This window comes from Pithys albifrons, chromosome 25 (genome assembly GCF_047495875.1).
Source record: "Pithys albifrons albifrons isolate INPA30051 chromosome 25, PitAlb_v1, whole genome shotgun sequence".
Lineage (NCBI taxonomy): Eukaryota > Metazoa > Chordata > Aves > Passeriformes > Thamnophilidae > Pithys > Pithys albifrons.
The window spans coordinates 1,821,019-1,848,292 of record NC_092482.1 but is presented as its reverse complement, the minus strand read 5'-3'; the positions used below and the strand labels follow the sequence as shown (position 1 = coordinate 1,848,292).

At 57.2% G+C, this 27,274-nt stretch overlaps 2 protein-coding genes across 2 annotated transcripts in view; both read left to right on the top strand.

Moving 5' to 3' along the window:
- The first annotated feature begins 93 nt into the window (after window positions 1-93).
- SOCS7 (suppressor of cytokine signaling 7) lies at window positions 94-19,914 on the top strand. The gene is given in 11 exon segments (XM_071577485.1): window positions 94-456; window positions 458-1,009; window positions 5,165-5,229; window positions 9,246-9,350; window positions 9,928-10,029; window positions 11,744-11,871; window positions 12,989-13,157; window positions 14,940-15,068; window positions 16,347-16,482; window positions 16,802-16,956; window positions 17,769-19,914. Coding segments are annotated over 10 exon segments (1,779 nt in total). The 5' UTR covers window positions 94-184; the 3' UTR covers window positions 16,923-16,956; window positions 17,769-19,914.
- Window positions 19,915-26,355: 6,441 nt separating this feature from the next.
- ARHGAP23 (Rho GTPase activating protein 23) overlaps window positions 26,356-27,274 on the top strand; it is a 37,682-nt gene continuing 36,763 nt past the window's right edge. Inside the window, exon 1 of the mRNA XM_071577512.1 lies at window positions 26,356-26,497. Coding sequence (XP_071433613.1) covers window positions 26,489-26,497 — 9 coding nt within the window. The 5' untranslated portion in view covers window positions 26,356-26,488. The remainder of the gene's footprint in view (window positions 26,498-27,274) is intronic.

Sequence of the window (27,274 nt, the reverse complement as noted above, 5' to 3'; positions counted from 1 at the left end):
CGGGGCGTGCCCAGCACCACCGGGAGAGGCGGGACCGGGGCCGGGGGGGCGCGGCCAGCGGCGGAAGCGCGGGGGCGGAGCGGCGGTGCGGGGGGGGCTCCGCGGCCGTGCCAGGGCGGCGGCGGCGGCCGGTCCCGGTCCCCTCCCGGTGCCGGTGCCTTCGGGCCATGCGGCGGCCGTAGCCATGCAGCGCGACGGGGATGCGGCGGCCGCGGCCGCGGCGTCGTACCGGGTGCTGAGCCGGCTGCTGGGCTATGGCACCGGGCCGGAGGCGGGCGCGGCGGGCGGCGCCGGTGCCGGTGCCGGTGCGGCGGGCGCGGTGCCCGGCGCGGGCGGGCGGCTGGCGGTGCCCGGCGGGCCGCGGCCGCAGCTGATGGTTTTCCGCAACGCGGCGGCGGAGGGGCGGCCCGGAGAGGACGGCGGCCCGGCGGCGGCGGCGGCGGCGGGCGGGGGGGGTCCCGGGGGGCGGCGGCGGCGGCGGCTTTGCCGAGCTGTGCCCGCGGCACCGCTGCGCGCTGGAGCCCAAAGCGGCGGCGGGCTGGGGGGCGGCCCCCGGGGGGCTGGAGCTGCAGCTGGCGGCTCTGGGGCTGCGGCCGCCGGGGCTGGGGGCCAAGGGGGTGGCGGGACCGGCGGGACCCCCCTGCCCGTGCCTGGGGCCGCCCGCCGGGGAGGAGACCAGCGATGCGCTGCTGGTGCTGGAGGCGCTGGAGCCCGACGAGGGCGGCAGCGGCTCCGAGGACGAGCAGGGATCCCCCGGGCGCGGGGCCGCCCGAGCCGCCGGCAGAGCAGCCCCCGGGCCCGCAGCGCCCCCGCCGCCGCCTCCCGCAGCCCCCGCGGGCACCGCCACCGGCCCCGGCGGCAGGAAGGGCTCGCTCAGGATCCGCCTCAGCCGCCTCTTCCGCACCAAGAGCTGCAGCGGAGGCTCCGCCGCCGGGGATGCTGCGGCCGCCTCGGCCGGGAGTCTGACCGACGTGTGCGGGGCCCGCGGCCGCGAGCAGGACACGGGCAGGTACGGGGGGTCTCCGGCACGGATGGGGCGCGTTTGGGGTGCTGGGATGGGTGTATTTGGATGTTGGGATGGGACGCATTTGGGGTGCTGGGATGGGACGCGTTTGGGGTGCTGGGATGGGACGCGTTTGGGTGCTGGGATGGGACCCGTTTGGGGTGCTGGGATGGGACCCGTTTGGGGTGCTGGGATGGGACCCGTTTGGGTGCTGGGATGGAACCCGTTTGGGTGCTGGGATGGGTGTATTTGGGGTGCTGGGATGGGACGCGTTTGGGTGCCGGGATGGGTGTATTTGGGGTGCTGGGATGGGACGCGTTTGGGTGCTGGGATGGGACGCGTTTGGGGTGCTGGGATGGGACCCGTTTGGGGTGCTGGGATGGGACCCGTTTGGGGTGCTGGGATGGGACCCGTTTGGGGTGCTGGGATGGGACCCGTTTGGGTGCTGGGATGGGTGAATCCAGGTGATGGTCGGGCTCTGCTCCCAGGGAACAAAGGACAGGACAAGAGGAAACGGTCTCAAGTTGTACCAAGAGACGTTCAGGTTGAATTTTAGGGAAAATTTCTCCATGGAAAGGCTGGTCAGGTGTCAAAACAGGCTGCCCATGGAAGTGGTGGAATCACCACCATCCCTGGAAGTGTTCAAAAAATGTGTGGATGTGGCTCTTGGGGACAATGTGGTTTAGTGACTGTGGTGGGATTTGCTTGAAAGTTGAACTTGCTGCTCTTGGGGGGCTTTTCCAACCTTTTTTTTCCCATGACCAGTGAGGTGGAAGGTGGTTTGGAGGAGCCACTGGAGCCCTGGGATGCTGCAGGTGCCAGGGAAGTGCTGTCCCCTCTGGTGCCACCGCTGGGTCCCAGGGACTGGAGTTCCCTCTCCCTTCCCACATCCTGCAGGGTGGTTTGCTGAGGCTCCAGTGGCTCCTGGGTGGTGGTGGGTGCTGCTCTCCCTCTTGGAGGAATTTGTTCTCCTCCAGGAGGAATAATGGGCAGCCAGATGTTGTCTGGGATGAAGGGGCAAATCCCGGGATCTGTGGCTGTGTCCCCCCTGCTCCATCAGCTCTGGCTGCTCCAGCTGTTTGCTGCCAGCTGTGGAGGGCACAGGGCAGCTCTGTACCCACTGCCCAGGCTCCTGTGCTCCAGAAACCACTTTCCATGGCATTCCCAACAGCAGAACTGAAATGCCTCCCAGGAGGGGAGTCTGGAGAGCCTGCCCAGGTGTGGGGAGCAGCGTGGAATGAGTGGATGGACTCAGTGTTACAGCCCAGCCCGTTCCCTGCAGGGTTCATGAACCTCCCACGGGGATTTTGGGCTGTGTTCCCTCCTCCTGCAGCCAAGGACCTGCTGAGGGATGAGCAGGAAGCTTTTCCTGCAGGCTGGAGCTGCTGACCTGGGGTCAGGTGTGACCTGCAGCCCCGGCGTGTGGTGACAGCACATTGGGCAGCCCGAGGCAGCCCGAGGAGCCCAAATTACCTCAAAATTAGCTGTGCTTTGAAGCAGAGGGTGGGTTGGGAGGTGGCAGCTCCCAGCCCTGCAGCTGCTGAGTCCTCTCTGGAGCCCCTGTGCCCCCGAGGAGCCTCACTTGGCACTGGGGTGTTGGAGCAGCTTGAGAAGGTTCCCCACAAATGACTAAATGGGCCTCAAACGAGGTGTCTGTAATGACATAATGTTTGCTAATGGGCTTGTGGTTAATTCGAGGAGTTCTGGGACCTCCCAGTGCTGGGATCAGGTGGTGGAGAGCTGGCAGGGAGCAGAGAACACCTGGGAATTGCTGCCTGGCTCTTCCCTTGGTCAGGGAGCTGGATGGTCACTGTAATGGTCACTTGAGTGGTCACTGTAATGGTCACTTCTCCTGCAGCTCCACACACTAATTAGACATTTTTTAACAGAGGTTACTTCAAGGTGCCTGATGCAGCAACTCTTGTGGTTCAGAGAGGACTTTGCTCCTCCCAGTTCCAGGAATCCCATCCTGATGATGAGGGATTGGTAATTAATGCTGGGTTTGGGATGATGGTGCACCAGGAGCTTTCCTTGGCTCTGCTGAGAGCTGGAGGTTGTTGGCCTGTGGCCCCCATGGATAGAGGATGGGTCTGGTGGTCTGATGAGGTGGGTCAGAGCATCTTTTGAGTTAACTCCTGGCTCTGTTTCTTCCCCAACTCTTATTCCTGACTGGAGGTGAAGCTGCTCCCTTGGTCTGTGGCTGTTTTTTTAACTTTAAACATCCACAAGAAGCAAAATTCCTGGTGTTTGGAGTGGAATAAGCAGAATTCCTGGTGTTTGGAGTGGAATAAGCAGAATTCCTGGTGTTTGGAGTGGAATAAGCAGAATTCCTGCTGTTTGGAGTGGAATAAGCAGAATTCCTGCTGTTTGGAGTGGAATAAGCAGAATTCCTGCTGTTTGGAGTGGAATAAGCAGAATTCCTGGTGTTTGGAGTGGAATAAGCAGAATTCCTGCTGTTTGGAGTTGCTGCCCACCTTCCCATGGTGCTGCCAGCCCTGGAGCCACCTGGGTGCAGCTTTTCCCTTCACCTGCAGCAGCAACTTGGAAGAAAACCAGCCCTGTTGTCCAAAATCAATAACAGGCTCTGCTGAGCTGCAAGAAACCAAATCTGGGTGGAAACACCAACCTGGGGCTTCTCACCCAGGACCTGAGTGTTGGTTTTTAAAGGTTATAGTTGTGAAATTGCCTGTTTTGGGGAGGAATTTGTGCAGCAGAGGAGGCTGGAGGGAAGGACACAAAGTTGGGCATGAGCTGCCACCAGTCCCTTGCCAGGCTGGTACCCAAATTTATCAGTTCTTTATCCTGGTGACCCTAAAATGTTGATTTTTCTGGAGCTCCAGGGGTTTCCCAGATTTGTGGGTGTGGAATTTCTCCATTCCTGAAGGGCAGAGTCCACCTTTGGGGTTCTCCAGGTCACACCTGATGACTCCTCTGTGGCTTTTGGGATCCTGCAGGACAGGAGGAGTGTGGGGTGGGTTGTTTTGGTGGAGGCTGGAGGTGGATTCAGCCCATGGGAGGCATTTCTTGCTCTCTCCCCGTGGCTGATGAAATGAGAAATCTCAGAAATTGATGCTGTGAAATTCTGGCATGAACTGGGGCTGTTTTGGTGACAGTGAAGTTCTCCCTTCTGGCTGCCCTGGTGGGTGGGAGCTGAGCTGTTCTTGTAGTTTAAAGCTGGTTGATATTAATCCAGGAGTGTAATTTTGTGTGTGGCTGATAATTAGTGAATTATTCTCTGTGTGGAGGGAAAAAAAATCCAAACCCCAACCTCAAATAAATGTGAGAGGCTTAAAATCAAAACACTTCCACACATTTTAATGGGTTTTAGTGGAGAATCATGGAATCATTTAGGTTGGAAAGGACTTGTTGGTTCATTGAGTCCAACCATTAGCCCAGCTCTGCCAGGATGATGGTGAGGAGACCTCGAGTGGTTTTAGTTGTGAACAGAAAGTGTTAAAAGTGTGAAGAAAAGTGATGTGTCTGGACATAAAAACCAGAAGTTCACTCACCCCAGCCCTGGATCCAAGTCCTGGGGGGGTTTCCATACTCTGTGCCTCAGTTTTCCCTGCCTGGATGTGGATAAATCCCTTTAACATTCCATAGGGAAGGTGCTGGAAGGAGTAGGGAGGGCACAGTGTGGTTATAAAACCACTTGGGAAGCAGCTTCCTGGGAATGTTGGTATTCCTGGCCCTCTCCAGGGGTGTCTTTGCAGCTGTTTCCAGCCCTTTGGGCAGCTCTGGGTTTGCCCCCTCCCCTTCCCCTGCATTCTGGGGGTCTGGTGCCCTCCAAACCCTCATCCAGGCACAGCCCCACATTGCTCAGGGCCCCAACCTGTTTGTCCAAGGAATTTGGCACTGCCTGAGCCGGGGGAGCAGCGTGAGGGCTGTTGGGAAACACCTCCTTGGCTCTGCCTGCTGGACTTGCTTGGGGATTTCTTTCCAAAGACTTTATTAATTACCTACTTAGCCATTTGCTTTGTGGCAGGACAGAGCCCCAGCTTTGCTGGGCCTGCCCTACTTAGGCCAGATAAACACGTGGATGGAGCTGCTGGGAAGGATGGAGAAGGTTCTCCTGCTCTGAGAAGGGCAAGGGGTGTTTTCTCCTGGTGGGATGGGGACTCTCCTCATCTCCCCTCACCCCGTTTTTCTTATTTCCAACAGGAAACACAGACTGACAAGAACTCAAAGTGCCTTTTCCCCGGTTGTGTTCAGCCCCCTCTTCACAGGTGAGCACCTGGAAGGCTTTTCATCCCAGTCTGGGGTTTCATTTTGCTGTGGAACGAGCAGTTTGTGCTGAATGATGGATGTTGATTCCAGGAGATCCCAAACCAGGATCTCTGTGGTGTCCCTCTGTCCTGCTTGGCCTCAGACCCAAAAAGGAGAAGGGTCTGGGACCAAGGAGAGTCCCTGGGGATGGTCCAGAGTCCCTGGGGATGGTCCAGAGTCCCTGGGGATGGTCCAGCTGATGCTCCAGAGTCCCTGGGGATGGTGCAGAGTCCCTAGAGATGGTCCAGCTGATGGTCCAGAGTCCCTGGGGCTGGTCCAGAGTCCCTTGGGGTGGTCCTGGGGATGGTCCAGAGTCCCTGGGGATGGTCCAGCTGATGGTCCAGAGTCTCTGGGGATGGTCCAGAGTCCCTGGGGATGGTCCAGCTGATGCTCCAGAGTCCCTGGGAATGGTGCAGAGTCCCTGGGGCTGGTCCAGAGTCCCTTGGGGTGGTCCTGGGGCTGGTCCAGAGTCCCTGGGGATGGTCCAACTGATGGTCCAGAGTCCCTGGGGAAGGTCCAGCTGATGGTCCAGAGTCCCTGGGGATGGTCCAGAGTCCCTGGGGATGGTGCAGAGTCCCTTGGGGTGGTCCAGCTGATGCTCCAGAGTCCCTGGGGATGGTGCAGAGTCCCTGGGGATGGTCCAGCTGATGGTCCAGAGTCCCTGGGGATGGTCCAGAGTCCCTTGGGGTGGTCCAGCTGATGGTGCAGAGTCCCTGGGTCTGGTGCAGAGTCCCTGGGTCTGGTGCAGAGTCCCTGGGTCTGGTGCAGAGTCCCTGGGGATGGTCCCTTCCCCAACCCCCCCTCCCCTCAGCTGCTGTTCTCCACGTGACCCCTCTGTGTCCTGTGCACATTTATGAAGCAGTTTCAGGCTGCTGAAAGCCCAAAGCTGCTTGTGCTGCCCTGGGGAGGTTCTGAGGACAACCCCCTTCCTTCTGGGTGCTGGTCATGGCAGGGACTGTGTGTGTGGAGTTGCTTTTCCTCAGCAGAACCTGCAGAGGAAAACTTGGAGATGACAAAATTTGCTTTAAATTTAGGAGGTTGATTTCATTAATTATTAGTTTATCCTATTAACTATTTTTCAAATGACTTATGTCAATTTTTACCAGTTGGTGGAGTAGTGGCAGTGCCCTCCTAGGAGATTTTCCTGCACAAAAGGCCATGGAATTGTCTCCAAAGGACTGGATTTTCCTGGCTTTGCTTTGTGGTGGCTCCTCCAGCCTCACACTCTGAGCTCTTCCTTTCTTTAAGGATTGTTTTTAGGGGATTTTCTCAGCTCAAAGTGGGGCAGAATTCCAATGTCTTGATAATTTACTTTCTGAAGGTCTTGGAGGAGCCTCTTCTTACCTTTCCCAACCTCTCCATGGGGCACCCCTTGGAAAAATCTGCCTCCAGTGCTCCTGCCCTGCCTGGGGAAGGATTTAAAAGCTGAATTTCTGCAGCTCCTCCTGGCCTGGGTGTCTTTGGTGTTGTTTTGCACCAGCTGAATGTGGCCCAACCCCTTCATTTTTAGGGTGTGGAGGTGAGAGAGGCCAGTGTGGCTGCCCCAGGGAGAACAACAACAACCCCCAGCACTGCTCTGAACTGGAATAATTAACAGCCAGGCCTTTGGAAAAGCAGGAGGAAGCTGAGTCAGTGCAGGGCAGGTGGATCCTCTCCCTGCCAGGGACCTGCCAAGGGGTGGGAGCTGCAGGGGAGTTCCTGCAACCTGAGGCAGCCTCAGCTCCTTCTCCTTCCCAGCCTGGTCCAGGATCAGCTGGTGGTTCCCCAGAGCCTGGTTGGGGTGAGTTTTTTGGAGGAAAAAACCCACCATGGCTGTTTCTTACCTTTGGGATTTGGATCCTGGTACTGAGGCCGATGCTTTGACCTTGATTTGATCTGATGTTTTCATTCCTCTCCATGATTTTAGCCTAATTTTAAGCATTTCTGGTTTTAAGTCAGACTGGGGATTTTAGCTTAATATTATGCTCCAATTTTAAGTTAGACTGGGGTTTTTTTAGCTTAATTTTAAGCTTTTCTGGTTTTAAGTTAGACTGGAGGGTTTTTACCCTAATTTTAAGCTTTTCTGGTTTTAAGTTAGACTTTTTTTTAGCTTAATTTTAAGCTCTGATTTTAAGTTAGACTGGGGTTTTTTTAGCTTAATTTTAAGCTTATCTCATTTTAAGTTAGAATTTTTTTAATAGCTTATTTTTAAGCTCTGATTTTAAGTTAGACTGGGGGTTTTTTAGCTTAATTTTAAGCTCTGATTTTAAGTTAGACTGGGGGTTTTTTACCCTAATTTTAAGCTTTTCTGGCTTTAAATTAGACTGGTTTTTTTTTTAGCTTAATTTTAAGCTTTTCTGGTTTTAAGTTAGACTTTTTTTTTAGCTTAATTTTAAGCTCTGATTTTAAGTTAGACTGGAGTTTTTTTAACCTAATTTTAAGCTTTTCTGGCTTTAAATTAGACTGGTTTAGCTTAATTTTAAGCTTTTCTGGTTTTAAGTTAGACTGGGTTTTTTTTACCCTAATTTTAAGCTTTTCTGGCTTTAAATTAGACTGGGATTTTTAGCTTAATTTTAAGCTTTTCTGGCTTTAAGTTAGACTGGGGATTTTAGCTTAATATTATGCTCCAATTTTAAGTTAGACTGGGGTTTTTTTAGCTTAATTTTAAGCTTATCTCATTTTAAGTTAGAATTTTTTTAATAGCTTATTTTTAAGCTCTGATTTTAAGTTAGACTGGGGGTTTTTTACCCTAATTTTAAGCTTTTCTGGCTTTAAATTAGACTGTTTTTTTTTTAGCTTAATTTTAAGCTTTTCTGGTTTTAAGTTAGACTTTTTTTTAGCTTAATTTTAAGCTCTGATTTTAAGTTAGACTGGAGTTTTTTTACCCTAATTTTAAGCTTTTCTGGCTTTAAATTAGACTGGGATTTTTAGCTTAATTTTAAGCTTTTCTGGCTTTAAGTTAGACTGGGGATTTTAGCTTAATATTATGCTCCAATTTTAAGTTAGACTGGGGTTTTTTTAGCTTAATTTTAAGCTCTGATTTTAAGTTAGACTGGGGGTTTTTTAGCTTAATTTTAAGCTTCTCTGATTTTAAATTAGACTGGGTTTTTTTTACCCTAATTTTAAGCTTTTCTGGCTTTAAATTAGACTGGGATTTTTAGCTTAATATTAAGCTCTGATTTTAAGTTAGACTGGGTTTTTTTTAGCTTAATATTAAACTTCTCTCATTTTAAGTTAGACTGGGTTTTTATCTTAATTTTAAGCTTCTCTGATTTTAAATTAGACTGGGTTTTTTTACCCTAATTTTAAGCTTTTCTGACTTTAAATGAGCCTGATTTTTTTCAGTCTAATTTCAAGCTTTCCTGGATTTAAGCCAGACTGTTGTGTGGGGGTTTTTTTACCTAATTTTAAGCTTTCCTTGTTTTAATTTAGATTAGTTTTAAGAGCTTTTCTGGGTTCAAGAGCCTTTGTGTCATTATTTCCCCAATCAGCATCCTGGATCCAAAGCCTTTGGGCTTCAGGGAATCCCAGTTATTGGATGTGTTTGTTGGAAAAGCCTTTCCAGCTCCTCCTTAGTCATTTGAAGGGCATTTTTGTGGCCTTTGGGGTGTTTGTGGTTGATCATTTGAGTCAAACTCAGAGGGGTGAGAGCAGAGTCAGGGCCAGCAGGTGCCACTCAGGGGTCACTTCCCCAGTGTCACCCATGGGCATGAGCTCTGCTTTTATGGGAATTCCGTGCTGGGAAGGCCTCTTGGATGCTCCTCATCCCACCCTGGTGGGCTTGGATGAGCTTCAGGCACAGGTGGAGTGTCAGTCCCTCAGCCTGACCTTGGGGCTGGGAGTTTCTTCTTCTCAGTTTGGTGTCTCTGCAGTGTCACAGTGTGGAAATTTGGTTTGGAAACAACCAGCAGGATGGTTTTCCAAGGCCTGTGGAGGTTCCTGCCCCTTGCCCTCCCTGGGCAGGTGCAGCACTGACTGTGTTCTCCACACCCCGCAGGTGAAACGGTGTCTCTGGTGGACGTGGACATCTCCCAGCGAGGACTGAGCTCCCCTCAGCCTCCAACTCCTCCCCCTCCACCCCGGAGGAGCCTCAGCCTGCTCGGTACCTTGTCCCTGTGGGAATGGGGGAGCATCTCCAGGCTCTCCTGCCCTTGGGCTGCTCCTGCTTGCCCTTCCTTGGCAGAGGAGTCTCTGGGTTTCCTGTGGATCAGGCAGGAGGGGAGGGATGGTGGGAGGGAATGGGATGGGTTTGTGGCATTTCTGCTGCCTTGGGGGGACTTTTCCCCTCCCCACCCATGGCCCAGTGAGGTTGGATCTCCTCTGGGTTATCCAGCTGGTGGGATTGGAGGCTCCTGCAGCTGCAGCAGCCTGGCTGGGATGCTCCTCATCCTCCTCTGGAGGAGCTTCCTCTGAGCAGGAGAGCTTGGGCTGGGTGGAGTCAGCAGCTGTCCCTTGTGCTGGGCCTGAGATCTCCTGGAATTGCCTCTTTTTCTCTTGCTGGACAAGGAATTCCTCCCCTGTGTGTGCAAGGCTGGTGTGAGCCCACGCTCAGAGGCCAGAGGAGGGTGGGAAGCTCCACGTCCCTTCCCCAGGCAGTGCTGGCTTCCTGGCTCTGTTCTGTCACACACCTGCTCTGTCTCCTGCTTTCTGAAGCTTCTCCTGCCTCTGTTCTCTCCTAGATGATATCAGTGGGACGCTGCCTCCATCTGTCCTAGTGGGTCCCATGGGCTCTTCCCTGCAGTCTTTCCCTCTGCCTCCGCCTCCTCCGCCCCACGCCCCAGGTCAGCCCAGCTGTGGAAGGCTCTGCCTCTTCCCTTCAGGCATTTTGGGGCTTCCTTGGCCAACTTTAGGGCCTTTTCCATCAGTGCTGCTGCCTTGGCTGCGCAGGGACACGTGATCTTGTGGGCACTGCCATGTCCAGGCTCTGCTTCCCGAGGCTCTGGTGGTGCTGCTGAAGGTCAGGGTGGCCCCAGCTCTGCCCTCAGTTCAGCCTCTCCTGTTCTCTGCTTCCTCTTGGCCCCATCTCACCCTGATGAGGAGGGTCAGCAGTGCCATGGGGACAGAATTCCAGGCAGGAGCCCCAGCTGGGGCAGCCCCACAGCCCCACACACACTTTTCCTGAGCATTCCTCCTTTTGCTTTCGCTTTTTGCAGCACCCAGAGGGCTCTGCCCCTTTTCCAGGATGTGTCCACTCCTCCCACCCTTCCCACGCCTTTCCTCTGAGGCAGGAAAGAGCAGGTGAAGGGAACGATTCCCATTGTGTCCTTCACATGGATATTGCCCTTCTGTGGGTGCTCCTCCTCCCCTGAGCTCCAGAGCCGTGCCAGGGGCTGGGATGGCCGTGCCAGGGGCTGGGATGGCCGTGCCAGGGGCTGGGACCACCAACCCTGGGCTGTCCCTGTGGCTGATTGGTGACCCTGGGCTCGTCCTGTGCCTGATGGTGGCCCTGGGTGGTTTCTCCCTGTCCCTGATGGTGGCCCTGGGGGCTGTCCCTGTCCCTGATGGTGGCCCTGGGGGCTGTCCCTTTTCGTGATGGTGGCCCTGGGGGCTGTCCCTCTCTGTGGCTGATGGTGGCCCTGGGCTGTCCCTCTCTGTGGCTGATGGTGGCCCTGGGCTGTCCCTGTCCCTGATGTTGTCCCTGGGCTGTCCCTGTCCCTGATGGTGGCTCTGGGCTGTCCCTGTCCCTGATGATGGCCCTGGGGGCTCTCCCTGTGGCTGATGGTGGCCCTGGGCTGTCTCTGTCCCTGATGGTGGCCCTGGGGGCTCTCCCTGTGGCTGATGGTGGCCCTGGGCTGTCTCTGTCCCTGATGGTGGCCCTGGGGGCTCTCCCTGTGGCTGATGGTGGCCCTGGGCTGTCTCTGTCCCTGATGGTGGCCCTGGGGGCTCTCCCTGTGGCTGATGGTGGCCCTGGGCTGTCTCTGTCCCTGATGGTGGCCCTGGGCTGTCCCTGATGGTGGCCCTGGGCTGTCTCTGTCCCTGATGGTGGCCCTGGGGGCTCTCCCTGTGGCTGATGGTGGCCCTGGGCTGTCTCTGTCCCTGATGGTGGCCCTGGGCTGTCTCTCCCTGTGGCTGATGGTGGCCCTGGGCTGTCTCTCCCTGTCCCTGATGGTGGCCCTGGGCTGTCTCTCCCTGTCCCTGATGGTGGCCCTGGGCTGTCCCTGTCCCTGATGGTGGCCCTGGGGGCTCTCCCTGTGGCTGATGGTGGCCCTGGGCTGTCCCTGATGGTGGCCCTGGGCTGTCCCTGTCCCTGATGGTGGCCCTGGGGGCTCTCCCTGTGGCTGATGGTTGCCCTGGGCTGTCTCTGTCCCTGATGGTGGCCCTGGGGGCTGTCCCTGTCCCTGATGGTGGCCCTGGGCTGTCTCTCCCTGTCCCTGATGGTGGCCCTGGGGGCTCTCCCTGTGGCTGATGGTGGCCCTGGGCTGTCTCTGTCCCTGATGGTGGCCCTGGGCTGTCCCTGTCCCTGATGGTGGCCCTGGGCTGTCCCTCCCTTTGCAGACGCCTTTCCCAGGCTGGTCCCGGCGCGTTCTCCGGAGGGGATGGCCCAGCCCATCCCACCCCTGCAGTGCCCCCTGTCCCGACCCGATTCCAGCAGCTTCGCCGCCAGCCTGAGGGAGCTGGAGAAGGTAAAGGGACTGCTGGGAGAGGGGGGAACAGCCAGGAGGGAAAATCTGCATGTTCAGGGATGGATCTGGGGGTTGATCCATCCCTTTTGAGGACTTGGGAGGGTGTGACTAGATAAGAGTGGGAAACCCCCCCTGCCTTTCCCCCAGTGAGGAGTTTGGGCTCTTGTGCAGGTGACAAGGAGCAGGATGGGAGGAAACATCCTGAGGTTGCACCAGGGGAGGTTTAGAAGGGATGTGAGGGAAAAAGGGTGCTCAGGCATTGGAAGGGCTGCCCAGGGATTTAAAAGTCACGTGGATGTGGCACTTGGGGGACGTGGGTTAGAGGTGGCCTTGGCAGTGATGGGGGAATGGTTGGACTGGATTGTCTCAGAGATCTTTTCCAACCTTAATTCCATGATTCTTGGAGTGTAGGAAAGCCTTTTGTTGTGCATGGAGGGGGTGTCCTGGTCTCATCTGCCCCTTCTCCCAGGCAATAGGACAAGGGGGAACAGGAGAAATTGAAGTTGGAGATCAGAAAGAAATTCTTTGCAGAGAGAGTGCTCAGGGATTGGAATGGGCTGCCCAGAGAGGGGGTGGATTCCCCATCCCTGGAGGGTTTTCAGCTGAGCTTGGCCATGGCACTGAGTGCCATGATCTGGTAAAGGGACTGGAGTTGGACCAAGGGTTGGACTTGATGATCTCAGAGGGCTTTTCCAACCCAATCCATTCTATGGATGTGGCACTGAGTGAGAATCCACCATGTCTTGATCCACCATGTCTTGATCCAACCCCACTGTGATCACCAGCCCAGGGCACGGAGTGCCCTGGGCTGGTGATCACAGTGGGGTTGGATCAAGTGTTGGACTTGCTGATCTTGGATCAAGGGTTGGACTTGATGATCTCAGAGGTCTTTTCCAACCCAATCCATTCCATGATTCCCCACTCTGGAGTGGGCAGGGATGGGTGGGGAGTTGCCCTCTCCTCCAGGAGCAGCAATTTCCAACCATCCACCCTCCAGGTTGGATATAAAGCTCTTCCACTGGGCACTCCAGCAGCAGGAGCAGCCTGTGCTGTGTTTGGTTGCTGACACCCCCCCCTTGCCAGCTCTCTGTGACACTCAGGCTGTGTCTCTCCCCAGTGTGGGTGGTACTGGGGCCCCATGAACTGGGAGGACGCCGAGATGAAGCTGAAGGGGAAACCTGATGGCTCCTTCCTGGTGCGAGACAGCTCCGACCCTCGGTACATCCTCAGCCTGAGCTTCAGGTCCCAGGGCATCACCCACCACACCAGGATGGAGCACTACAGAGGTGAGACTGGGGGGGCTGGCACCTCCCCTTGTGGTGCCATGAGGTCCTGGCACCTCCCCTGGTGGTGCCATGAGGTCCTGGCACCTCCCCTTGTGGTCCCCCAAGGTCCTGGCACCTCCCCTTGTGGTGCCATGAGGTCCTGGCACCTCCCCTTGTGGTCCCCCAAGGTCCTGGCACCTCCCCTTGTGGTGCCACGAGGTCCTGGCACCTCCCCTTGTGGTGCCACGAGGTCCTGGCACCTCCCCTTGTGGTCCCCCAATATGGGAATAAAGAGCTCCCTGTGCCTGTCCTCAGGCACTGCTCTGGAAAACTGGGAATAAAGAGCTCCCTGTGCCTGTCCTCAGGCACTGCTCTGGAAAACTGGGAATAAAGAGCTCCCTGTGCCTGTCCTCAGGTCTTGCTCTGGAAAACTGGGAATAAAGAGTTCCCTGTGCCTGTCCTCAGGTCTTGCTCTGGCAAATTGGGAATAAAGAGCTCCCTGTGCCTGTCCTCAGGCCCTGCTCTGGAAAACTGGGAATAAAGAGCTCCCTGTGCCTGTCCTCAGGCTCTGCTCTGGAAAACTGGGAATAAAGAGCTCCCTGTGCCTGTCCTCAGACCTTGCTCTGGAAAACTGGCCCCAGAGAGGTGCTGCCAGCAGGGGTTGGGGATCCTGTGCTGCTGAGGTGTGGGGAACAGCAAGAGCTGTGGGTGCTGAGCCCCTCTTGATGGGAAGATGTCCCAGTATTAATTCCAGCCTGTCCGGAGCCAGTTCCCTGTCCTTGGCTGCTGCCAAGAAGGAAGGATTTTCACCTGGTCCTCATAGAAAGTGGGAGAAGCTCTCACAGCTGGAGCAGTTTGAGGCTTTTCCATAACTGAGCTTTGGAAACTTCTCTTTTTGCTTTGTGACGTCAGGGCTGGGACTTGAGGGAACTCCTTTTCCTAAATTAAGGAAAAATTATTGATGGGCAGTGTGGTCAGGCCCTGGCACAGGTTGCCCAGGGCAGTGGTGGAGTCACCAGTCCTGGAAGTGTTCCAATAACCTGTGGATGTGACACTTGGGGACACAGGTTAGTGGTGACCCAGCCAGAGGTTGGACTGGAGGATCTTGGACACCTTTAGCCCAACCAGTTGCACAATTTTGGTGCAGGGAGAGGGTGTTGGTGCAGCACGGGGGTCCTTGGACTGGTGGGACTGGAGGTTTAACCCACTTGCAGGTCTGTGATCTGCCTGGAGGCTGCTGGCCTTGTGTCCCCATCTCCAGTGTCACCCGTGGGTCGTGTCAGGTGACAGGGACAGGGCCAGCTGTGTCGTGGGTGTCACTCTGCTCCTGCTTAACAGTCCCTTTAATTAAGGTGTTTGGAGCAGCTGGCAGAGACATGGAGCTGTGGAAAGTGATCCCTGGCTGAGAAAAGGGACACCAGCACCTGGAGGTCTGGTTTAAATACCCCCAAGTGCTCTGATGATTCCTTGGGAATGCTTTGGGATGCTGCAGAGGAGCAGGAATTTGTGCAAATGCTCTGGTGAAGTGTGTTTTGTTCAGGTTTCAGGCCCAGCAGTTGTAGCTGTTCACAAGCTCAGGCAAACGTGGCCTGTGGCCACCTCTGGGTTGAGGGGTCATGTCACATCTCTGTGTGTCCCCAGCTCTTGGAGAGCACTGGGACAACCTGCTGGTCCCACTGGTGTTCCCTCTCAGTGCCTCATCCCAGCTCTGGGAAGTTGGCCTGGGATGTTAAACTGTCTCTAAATGTCCCCTCTTGCCACCAGTGCTGCCATAACGTGCCACCTTCTCTGCTCTCTTGGAAGGGACCTTCAGCCTGTGGTGCCACCCCAAGTTCGAGGACCGGTGCCAGTCTGTGGTGGAGTTCATCAAGAGGGCCATCATGCACTCCAAAAACGGGAAGTTCCTCTACTTCCTGCGCTCCAGGGTTCCAGGTGAGGCCCCCCTGGGATCAGCCCCCCTGGGATCAGCCCCCCTGGGATCAGCCCCTCTGGGATCAGCTGCTGCTCTGGCCCACAAAGCTGGTTTAGGTGACTTTGGGCTGTGCTCAATGTCCTGGTCCCCATCCTTGCCCACTCCTGAGCCATCCTGAGGAGCAGAGGGATGAGGAGACTTCCCAAACCTTCCTTTCCAGGAGTGTGGAAGCAACGAGACCCCCCCACACTGTGACAAATTCAGGACCCAGGAAGCTGCTCCTTCCACAAGCAATTATTTGGCTACTGGAACTCCCCTTCCTTCCCTCCCTCCCTCCCCCACTCTCAAACCACTCCATGCTTTGGAGCTTCCCAGTTTTCCCTTGGCTGGAACCCACGTGGGGCTGTGGGAGGGATTCCAGGTGTGAGCTCAAAGGGAGCCCCAGGGGATAATTCTGTGGATTTGGAGTCCCTGGAGGGCTGTGGTGCCTGAGCCCATCCACAGGCAGGGGCTTGCAATCCAGGAGGGAATGGGGAAGCTTTGTTTGGTTGCTGAGCTTGTTTCCTCATCCATCAAACTCTGGAGGGCTCACATTCCCCTCCTGGGAATATGCAGAGCAAAGCCTGGGGCTTGGCCACGCTGCCTCCCTTCTCCTTTGACTCCCTTCACCCTCTTGCTGCTCAAAGGGAGGATTCATTTACCAGTCCTGGTGGTTTGGAGCTGGCTTTTCCCAGGATCTGCTTTCCCAGCCACCCCCTGGCATCAGGGGCTTGGGAGGGAGGAGTTTGCAGGCAAAGGGGGGTCACTCCTGGCAGGTTTGGCTCCCCAGGGATTCCCAAGGACTGGGATCCTGGGAAGCTCCTGGGGCTTATAAAAAAGGAAGGGGAGAGACTTTTTATCTGAGCAGAGAATGACAGGATGAAGGGTAATGGTTTTAGATTGGAAGAGGGCAGGGTTAGATGGGATATTGGGAAGGAATTCCTGGCTGGGAGGGCGGGCAGGCCCTGGCACAGGTGCCCAGAGAAGCTGTGACTGCCCCTGGATCCCTGGAAGTGTCCCAGGCCAGGTTGGACAGGGCTTGGAGCACCCTGGGATAGGGGAAGGTGTCCCTGCCCATGGCAGAGGGTGAGACTGGATGATCCCCAAGATCCCTTCCCACCCAAACCATTCCATGATTCCCTGTGGGATGCAGCCTTGTGCAGAGCTCAGCTTGCCCAGTGCAGCTTTTCCCTTCGGGATCAGCAGCACCTCCTTTCTAACACACCCTCCCCTCCAACGTTGCTTTTCTCCCCCCCAAGGCCTCCCCCCAACGCCTGTGCAGCTCCTCTATCCAGTCTCCAGGTTCAGCAACGTCAAATCCCTTCAGCACCTTTGCCGCTTTCGGATCCGGCAGCTGGTCCGGATCGACCACATTCCCGACCTCCCGCTGCCCAAGTGAGTCCAGGGATGAGTCCCTGTGGTTCCCTCCCAGCAGGGAGAAGGGTCTGAGTCTGCAGCCAGAGCTCTGGGAGGGAACAGTTGACTCCTCCAGCCTTGGAGCAGTGGGATAAATGTCCCGTGGGGTGTAGGGATGCGTTGGGAATGCTGAGCTTGGGAGCGAGGTGTTCCCTGCCATGGCACAGCTTTGGGATGCACATTCCTGTTCCTGTGGAACTGACTGTGCTGGGTGGGCTGGGAGGAGGCTCTGGCTGTGCTGGGGGGAGGCTGGAGGGGTTGTGGCTCAGGGATGAAGCTCTTCCTGCTCCTTTTCCAGGCCCCTGATCTCCTACATCCGCAAGTTCTACTACTACGACCCGCAGGAGGAGGTTTACCTGTCCCTGAAGGAGGCCCAGCTCATCTCCAGACAGAGCCAGGAGCTGGAATCCTCCACGTAGCGGAGCTGCCTCTCCTGTGCTCCTGGCACTGATGGTATGGGAATGCTGCTGGGCCCCATCCCTGGCACCACACCCGGGTCCTGCCGTTCCCTGGCACTGCCAACCCACAGGACCCTCCTGGGGGAGTCGTGGCTGGTCACTCCGTGGGCTTTGGGTATTCCCAGCTTTTCCTGGAGAGGGGAACGAGGCTTCCTGGCCTTGTACCATTCCCAGGCTTTCCCTGGAGAGGGGAACGAGGCTTCCTGGCCTTGTACCATTCCCAGGCTTTCCCTGGAGAGGGGAACGAGGCTTCCTGACCTTTTACCCTTGGAAAGGGGCGCGGGATTTCATGGTCTTTTCCCATTCCCAGCTTTCCCTGGGAAGGAGAACAAGGTTCCATAATCTTTTCCTATTCCCAGCTTTCCCTGGGAAGGAGAAAAATGTCTCATGGCCTTTTCCCATTCTCAACATTCCCTGGGAAGGAGAACAGTTCCATAATGTTTCCCCATTCCCAGCTTTCCCTGGGAAGGAGAACAAGGTTCCATAATCTTTTCCTATTCCCAGCTTTCCCTGGGAAGGAGAAAAATGTCTCATGGCCTTTTCCCATTCCCAACATTTCCTGGGAAGGAGAACAAGGTTCCATAATCTTTTCCCATTCCCAGCTTTCCCTGGGAAGGAGAACAGTTCCATAATGTTTCCCCATTCCCAGCTTTCCCTGGGAAGGAGAACAAGGTCCCACAGTCTTTTCCCATTCCCAGCTTTCCCTGGGAAGGGGGCCAAGCCTCCTGCTCCTCCCTCGTGCCCAGGTGCCCCCCAGGCTGTGCCCCCCCAGCCTGGCTGATCCCTCTCCCCTCTCTCTCCCTGCAGGAATTTGGTTGTTGCCGTCCCGCAGCCCGAGCCAGGCCGTGGTGAAGGAGGCCCAGACCCTCCTGCTGCTGGTTTGGCCAGAGAAGAGTGGCCAGGCTTGCCCAGCAGCCCAGCAGAGCAGGATCCAGAGCCCTGGCTCCCGGGAAAGGCGGCTCCGAGGCAGCCCAGCCCGGCCCCGCGGCCTCCGGGCGGAACAAGGAATGTCATGGCACTATTTCCAAGGGTTTGGGAAAGTTTTTATTTTTGATGTCTTTTAGTTTTTATTTTCAGCATGAGAAATAACTGTCTGATGACCCTGCTGGGTTTTATTATCCTGCCATGGGGAAACTTGGAGGTGGGGAGAGACGGAGGGAGAAGGGAAGATCCGTCTGCTCCAAGGCATCGTGGCAAGACTGTTCTTGGATCCTCACGGAGAGGGGATGGAGCTGGAGGAAAACTGAGTCAGAAGGATGTGCAGCTCCGTGGAACAGCTTTCTGGGAGAAGCTTGGAGCTCTGGGCAGCTCCACAGCACAGCTCTCCTGCTTCCCAGGGTTTGGGAGGAGAGAGCCAAACCCAGGCCTGGGCAAGCTGAGCTTTGCAGCTGGATTGGCAGGATGGTCCTGTCGAAGGCTGGACTCAAGGAAGGAGGAGTGGGAGCCATTGGGATGTCCTGGATCCAAAGGGAATGGCTGGTGCTGCTCCTCTCTGAGGAAGCACCATTCCCTGAGCAAACACTGGAAGATTCCCCGGAACCCCTGGGAAGCAGGAGGAAGGTGGGGAAGCTGTTGCTGGAACTGTTGGAGCTGTGTGTGGACCAAAGGTGCTTCCTGCAGGGACCTCAGTCCTGCAGAGCCACGGGATGTGCAGGCCCAGCCTCTCTCTGGCTGATTCCACAAGCTGGGAATGAAGTGGCTTCTTTTGGAGCAGGGAAGGATCCTGATGAGGAACTGGGGCATGAAGAGCAGCTCTGGGGTGACTCAGAACAAGGAGCAGATCCCTGAGGCTTCTCCTGGAACAGCATCTGATCCCTCCTGTCTCTGGGACTTCCATGGATCCACAGCAGTTCAGGAACAGCAAAACAAGGAGAGGTGGTGGCTCTTGCCATGTTTTTGGGCACAAATACCCCCTCACCCCTTCAAATCCTGGTCTGCTGCTTCATCCACTGCAGCCACTGAGTGGGAATTCCATGGTGGACTTTCAAGTGATGCTGGGAAGTTTGGAGAAGCCTCTTCATTCCTGTATTTAGAGGAGCACATTCCTGTGCTCTGAATCCAAGGAATTACTCCGTCCTGCCAGGTCTGTGGATCCAAGGGGAGTGCCCTGGGAGTGCCCTGTGAGCTGCCAGGACCTTGGGCTTGCCCTGCAGGATGATCCCTGTCCTGGAATCCGACACGGTCGTGTGGATTTTAAAGGAGCCTGGAAAAATTCCACCGGCCAAGTGTTGCCACGAAGGTGCTACAAATCCTGCCCTCCCTCTTCCCACCATCACCTCCCAACCCTCCTGGGCTGGGCTTTGGAGGAAAAACATGGTCTGCAAAAAGGATTTGGCTTCAAAATCCATAGAAATACCTCATTGGACACTGCTCCATCCTGACTGTGTGATGGAAAAGCTTCCCAAGAGCCAGGCCTGCTCCAACACCGGAGTCTCCAGCTCAGTGCCTGGTGTGTCCCACCAGGATTGTCCCCAGAAAGAGACCCTGGAAGCAGGACATGTGGCATGGCTGGGGTGTGTGGATCAGGGATGGGTGGTGGGATGCAGGGAACAGGGATGCTGTGAGTCAGGAAAGCTGATCCTCTCCACAGTGACAGCATTCCCACTCCTTCCCTCCCTGTTCTGGGATGGGGAGGTGCAGGCTGGGTGTGGGAAGGGAAAGGAGCCACCCTGGAGAGCAGACCAGGGAGAAGTGGTGCTGGGTGGGCACCAGGAATCGGTGCTGGGCTTGTTTTGGGGTGAAAATGCACAACCCTGGTGGGTCAGGAGAGATGCCGGTGTGTCCCACCCTGTGTCCCACCCCCGTCCCCGCGTGTCCCACCCCCATCCCCGCGTGTCCCACCCCCATCCCCGCGTGTCCCACCCCCATCCCCGCGTGTCCCACCCCCGTCCCCGTGTGTCCCACCCCCATCCCCGCGTGTCCCATCCTGTGTCCCACCCCCGTCCCGGTGTGTCCCACCCCATCCCTGTGTGTCCCACCCTGTGTCCCACTCCCATCCCCGCGTGTCCCACCCTGCGTGTCCCACCCCGTCCCCGCGTGTCCCACCCCGTCCCCGCGTGTCCCACTCCCATCCCCGCGTGTCCCACTCCCATCCCCGCGTGTCCCACTCCCATCCCCGCGTGTCCCCCCCCACCCCTGTGTCCCTCCCCACCCCTGTGTCCCCCCAGAGCTCCTCCTGAGGGTGGATGAGGTGGTTCCACATCTCCCTGAGCCACTGAAGCAGGCAGATTTCAGGGACAATACTTGAATTCCATGTTTCTGGTTGGCTGTTGATGTCCTTGCAGGATTTATCCCAACAAACCTGATGGTGCTTCTGCTCCTGTTCTATTACCTGAACCCTGAGCATGGCAGGGGGGGCAGCTCTTCCCAAATTTGGGCCAGCAGGAAAGTTTTGGGTCTGAAATGATGGGAGGGTGTGTTGGATTGGGGACTGGGGGTGTGGGATAGGGACAAGACCCTTCCCATGGATCCATGGAGGTGGCAGATGCTCCTCAGCATTCCCAGGGCTCTGCTCCACCTCTCCTTGCTCCGAGCCAGGCAGGAAAGCTGGAGCAGGTCAGTGCCAGCCCCAGCCTGTGGCTGATGGTGCTGGATGAGATCCCAAGGTGAACTGTAGTTAACAGCCTTCTCCTGAAATCCGTTGCAGATAAAGCTGTTCCTGCCCATTGAGGGGTGAGGGGAAGGAGGGATTTGGTCTCTGTGGGGCTGGGAATGATCCAGAGTTTTTGATCCATTGTTGGAAGTGAGGGGAGAAGCAGAGTGAGCTCCAAGGCCATGGGGAGCATCTCCAGGAGATCCTGCCTTGCCAGTGAATCCCTGTTTGGGAACAGCCCCCTGGTGCTGGATCCCACCTGGAATGTTTGCAGGCTCCTTCTGGAAGCTGCTCCCATCCTGCTGATCTGGAAGAAAAATGTTATCACCACCTTTGTCCAACCTTGAATTCTGCAGAGGTGGTTGTTGTGCTGCTCCCCCTGTCTGGGAAATGGACCATAAAACCCACCAAAGCGCAGAAAGTGTCCATGGAAAAGCTCCTTTTCCTCTGGAAGTGCTGCTTTTCCAGCTGGGTGGGTGCAGCCCTCAGCCCTGGGTGGGTTGGCAGGATCCCAAGGGTCTCTGGGCAGCTTCTCCTTCCTCTCCCACCACCCTGTTTCAAGGTAGGGAATGACCTTCCTCCCTCCAGCAGCGAGAAATTGGGAGAAACCAGGGAATTTTTCTCACATGGAAGTTTCCAGCTCAGTATCCACCTCCTTGGAGCAAAAAAAAAAAAAAGAAAAAGGGGGAAAAATTCATCCTTAGTTTGAGTTGGGTTGAGCTTTGTGGCTGGATTTGCAGGATGGAAGCACCTGGGCTGCTCCTGTGGGAGGGAACTGATGGATTTGGAAGCTCCAGGAATGTGGTGTTGCCATATCTGACCAGATTTTGATGCCTAAAAGTGCTTTTTAAAGCCTAAAAGTGGTTTTAGTAACAACCTGTGGTGTGTGGGGCTGTGCTGCTGGTCATGGCTGGGGCTCAAGGCCAGGAATAGTTTGAGGAGGAAAAGCAGGATTTGCTAAAGGAAGAACTTTCCTTCTTCCAGGGAAGGGAACTGGATATTTCCCTTCTTTCTTTGCAGTTGGGATTAATTTACCCTTAAAATGGACCAGCAGGTCTGAGGGCTTGGGGAGGACCTGGACACCTTCCCACCCCTCCTGGGCTTTTGGGAACAGGGAATTGTCCACCTTTCCAACCCCCCTTGGCTTCTGGGAATGGAGGGATTTATCCTTGTGCTCTGAGCAGCCCCTCACGCCTCATCCAGAGTCTTCCAGGTGACCTGGGGCAGGTGGGACCCCCCTTCCCAAACATCCCTTGGGATGAGGGGGGTCCTGGCAGTGCCACCTCCGACTGTGCCTCCAGCTGAACAAGCACAACTGGTGCCCAGTAACACACTGGGGAGCTCCCAGTGCCCCCCTGGGATGCTCCCAGTGCCCAGTAACACATCAGGGGTTCCCAGTGCCCCCCTGGGATGCTCCCAGTGCCCAGTAACACATCAGGGAGCTCCCAGTGCCCAGTAACACATCAGGGAGCTCCCAGTGCCCCCCTGGGATGCTCCCAGTGTCCTCCTGGGATGCTCCCAGTGCCCAGTAACACACTGGGAAGCTCCCAGTGCCCCCCTGGGATGCTCCCAGTGCCCAGTAACACACTGGGGAGCTCCCAGTGCGCAGTAACACATCAGGGAGCTCCCAGTGACCCCCTGGGATGCTCCCAGTGCCCAGTAACACATCAGGGAGCTCCCAGTGACCCCCTGGGATGCTCCCAGTGCCCAGTAACACATCAGGGAGTTCCCAGTGCCCTCCGGGATGCTCCCAGTGCCCAGTAACACACTGGGAAGCTCCCAGTGCCCAGTAACACATGAGGGAGTTCCCAGTGCCCTCTGAGATGCTCCCAGTGCCCAGTAACACACTGGGGAGCTCCCAGTGCCCCCCGGGATGATCCCAGTGCCCCTCTGGGATCCTCCCAGTGCCCAGTAACACATCACGGAGCTCCCAGTGCCCCCCTGAGATGCTCCCAGTGCCCAGTAACACATCAGGGAGCTCCCAGTGCCCAGTAACACACTGGGAAGCTCCCAGTGCCCCCCTGAGATGCTCCCAGTGCCCAGTAACACATCACGGAGCTCCCAGTGCCCCCCTGAGATGCTCCCAGTGCCCAGTAACACATCAGGGAGCTCCCAGTGCCCCCCTGGGATCCTCTCAGTGCCCAGTAACACATCAGGGAGCTCCCAGTGCCCCCCTGGGATCCTCCCAGTGCTCCCCCCACCCCATCCAGGGTGTCACTCCTACACTGGATCCAGCCTTGCCTTTAGAGAAGGAATGAACAGACTTTGGCAGCTCCAAGGGCAGGAACCACCCTTTGGTAGAGCAAAAAAAAAAAAATGCAGCTTTGCTTAATTTTATCTTTATTTTCCCCCTTTTTAAAGGTTTTTTTTGTTGTTGTTGTGTGCTTAATTTATTAAAATAGTTGCTGTATAATTTATTTTCATAAAGTATATTAAAAAGTTACTAAATGGTAAAAAAAAAATAAAACAGACTTGCAGGCCAATCTTTCAGATAAAAAAAATAATAATGTTTTTTGATATGAACCACAAATGCACTTTTGGGTGTGTTTGGTTATTTTTGGGGTGGGGAGGGGGAGCCCTGGCTGTACCTGTGGGTTTGTCTGTATATATTGTATTAATAGGCATGTTTGGCCTCTCGTGGGAGATGTTGGTCCCTGCTGCAGGTCCTGGGGGGGGACTGGCCTGAAATTCCTGGATTTTGGGGATTTTGTTGGGGTTTTTTTAAGTGGTCAGTGAGGGAGAGCTGACTTGGTGTTTGTAACTCATTTCTAGCGTGGCTTTGACTGATGGGTTTGTTTTTCTTGGGGTTATTTTGGGGAATTTTTTGGGGTGTTTTTTTTTTGTTTTTTTGTTGGGGTGGGAAGGGAAGAGAGAGGGCTTTGAAATAAAATATTTGGAAATTGTTGAGTGTTTTCTGTGTGTTGGATCTTGAGTCGGTGACACCCCCCTGCTGGTCCTAAAAAATCAGGGAGAGCCCTGGGCACCCTCCCTGGGGTATTCCCAATGCCCAGAAAGACATCAGGAGTGCTCCTGGTGCCCAGAACCACATTGGGGGTGCTCTCAGTGCCCCCCAAACAATGGGGAGCCCTGGGTGCCCCCGTTGGGTGTTGCTGGTGCCCAGAACCACATTGGGGGTGCTCTCAGTGCCCCCCAAAAACGATGGGGAGTCTTGGGTGCCCTCTGGGTGCCCCCTCGGGGTGCTCCTGGTGCCCCAAAAGACACCAAGATGCTCCCAGTGTATCCCCCCTGGGATGCTGCCAGTGCCAGCATCCCTGTGGGGTGGGATGAGGACCCGAGGGCTGGGAATGCCCAGGTACCCCCTCCTGTCCCCCAGGGTGCCCCCGTGCCCCTGCCCAGCCCCTGCCCCGGTGCGGGGGCCACGTGCGGTGCTTCCCCTCCCTCCGCCCGCCCCGAATCCTCCGCCGAGGCGCTTTGAACGCCCCCGAGTTTGGCAGATCAAAGGGCTGCGGAGCGACAGAATGGGGCTGGGGAGGGGCTGGCAGCCTCGGGGAGCCTTCATCTCCCCCTCCTCCTCCTCCTCTTCCTCCTCCTCCTCCTCCTCCAGCCCTGGGCGCGGGGCAGACGGGAGGGGTGGCGGGTCCTGCCCCCGTGTCCCCCCGCGGGGACAGTGCCCGGGGCAGGGCTCTGTGCGGGGACAAAGGCGGCTTTGACGGGGCCAGACGGGCACTCCAGGCGGGCTCCGACATCTGGGGCTGCTCTTGGATGTTCGCTTGGCTGGTGGGAGCCAAAGGGACGCGTGGGATGCTGCGGGGGGAGAGGGCAGCGGGCGGGTTTGGGGGTCCTCCCAGCCCCGAGGAGCTGCGGGCAGGGATGCTGTACCTCGGGATGTGCCCAAGAGGGTGCCAGGGGAGCCACGTGCCCGGGGGCAGGGCTGGGGCACCTCCTCGGTGCCCCCCCCGAGCCCACAAAGCCGCTTTGTCCATCCGCCTGCGAGCGGCCCTGGAAAAGCCCCAACATGGCTGCGCCGCAGCAGCTTTATTTTTACCAGCTCATTTGCATCAGAAAGCGGCACATTTCGCGGCCCCCGAGACTCGCAGCCCCCGGACAAAGCCGCTTTCTTCCCGCTCCGGCTCCCCCAGCCCAGCCCCGACACCCCCAGCCGCGCCCCGAGGGTGCCCAGGGTAGGGGGGGCAGGGGCTCAGCCGAGGTGGGGGGACATGGGGGTGACTCCTGGTGATGCCCATTCTGTGCCAGCTCCGAGCCCGGCAGGGACCCCGCCCCAAACCAGCCTTTGGGGTGTCCTGGAGCTGCTCCCCATCCCTGAATCCCACCCAAAAACAACCTTTGGGGTGTCCCAGAGCTGCTCCCCATCCCTGAATCCCACCCAAACCCAGTCTTTGGGGTGTCCCAGAGCTGCTCCCCATCCCTGAATCCCACCCAAAAACAACCTTTGGGGTGTCCCAGAGCTGCTCCCCATCCCTGAATCCCACCCAAAAACAACCTTTGGGGTGTCCCAGAGCCGCTCCCCATCCCTGAATCCCACCCTTAGGCAGCTGTGTCTGAACCACGAGGCTGGGCAGACCCAGAGGGGGGCACGGGGTGCCCCTGCCCTTGCTGCCAAAACACAAAAATCACTCTTGGCCGTGCTCTTTTATGAGGCTTTTTTGGCCTCAGTCCCCCCGTTTGGGGCTGGGTCCTGCCGAGGGGATGGGGTGGGTGCTCTGCTCATCCTCATCCTCATCCTTCCTCATCCCAACGTGCTGCAGCAAATGTGGGAACAAGGGAGACTGAGCCACAGGCTGGGGCTGTTCCAAGGGAAACTGAGGCACAGGCTGGGCCCATCCAAGGGAAACCAGGGCACAGCACAGGGCAGTGCCAAGGAAGCTGAGGCTGAGTGTGGGGCTGTTCCCAGGGATCCAAGGACAGGCCCAGGGCCGGGTGCCCCTGGCCAAGGCACGCTGGCAGTGCCCCAGGGGTCACCAGGCCATGCTGGGCTGGCACCAGCGCTGCTCCAAGCTAATATTTATCCAGGCTGGAAGGCTTGGCTGCTGTGCTGGGAAAGGCTGTGGCCAGGCCAGGGGCCATGAATCCGCTGCCTGCAGAGTGGGGAGCCTGTGCCACCCATGCCCTGCACTGGTGCCACCCCAATCCTGGGCACAAGCACTGCCCCTGGAACCCCCGGGAGTTCCACAGCCCTGGGAGCCTTTGGGAGAAGGGAGGTGGGTGAAGGGATGGATGGAAGGGAGGAGGAGGAGGAGGGAGGGTGGGGTAGAGGGTGAGGGGTGTGGACAGGTGGATGGGAAAAGGTTGGGGAGATGGGATGGACAGATGGATGGATGGATAGATGGATGGATGGATGGATGGATGGATGGATGGATGGATGGATGGATGGATGGATGGATGGATGGATGGGGAGATGGGGAGATGGAGGGGCAGAGGATGTGTGGATGGGCAGGAGGAAAGGATGAATGGGAATGGATGGAAAGATGGAAGAGGGATGGATGGATGCATGGAAAGATGAAGGGATGAGAAGGGGTGGAAAGATGGATGAAGGGATGGAAGAAGGATTTGGAGTGGAACTGGGTGTGAGGGGCAGGTGGGATGCAGATGCAGGGGAGGGATGCAGGATGGAGGGGTGGGATGCAGGGATGGAGAACGGGAAGGATGGAGGGAGGCTGGAGGGACGGAGGAGGAGGGAAGGAGCGGGATGGGGATGGCGGGGTCCGGGTGGGGCCGGGGGGGCCCCCTCCCGCCGCCGCCGCCGCCGCCGCCGCTCACATGACGCCGCTCCCGGGATGCGCCGGGCGGCGCCGGGCGTGGGCGGCGGCGGCGAGAGGCGGCGGCAGCAGCGGGGCCGCACCGGGGCGCGCCGGCTCCGCCACCGGCACCGGGACCGCCACCGGGACCGCCACGGGCACCGGCACCGGCCCATGGCCCGCGGCCGGACCGCCGCGCCCGCGCCCTGAGCGGCCCCATGGAGCAGGTAGGAGCGGGACCGGGATAGGGATGGGGATTAGAACCGGGAGCGGAGCTGCCGTGGCGGGGACGGGACGGGTCCAGCACCCCCGGGCGTGGCGCCGTTCCAGGGATCCGAGGCTACCGCGGCACCACACGAACCGCCCCCCCGGGACCTCACCTGCTGTCGGGGGGACCCCACTTGCCACCCGTGCGCTCCCCACCCACTGCTTTTTGCCTTCCCGCGTCCCCACCCACCTTCCCCAGGGCCCACCAGTCCCGCGTCATCCCCTGCCCCATTCCAGCCACCCACCGGCTGGCCCAGCATCACCCGTGTCCCACCGCAGCATCACCCACATGGGACCCCCGACATCACCCACCGGCTGCCCCCAGATCACCCATCTGGGACCCCCAGCCTCACCCATGTGCTTCACCCAGCCGGGGGGACGCGGTCCCTGCTCTGCACAGGTTTCTGTCACAGCCCGAGGTGGGTCTCGCCCCACTTGCTGGGAGCAGCCTGATTTGGGGAAGGGTTTTCTGCTCTGGGAATGGGCAGGAGCTGCCCCGCAGTGTTTGCTGTGGGGTGTGGAAAAACCTCGTGGGGTCTTTGCTCTGTCTCCCCATCGCGTTATTCACCACCCAATGCCATCCTGGCCGCTGTGCCCGGCTGGGCTGTGCTGTCCCTCCCTGGTGCCCACCTGGGGCTGGGGGTGCTCTTGGTCCCCCCGTTCCGTGGCTCTGCGTGGACAGGAGTGTCCCTGGGGTGGGAGTTCTCCCCCTTAGATCATCTCCCCCCATCTGAGGA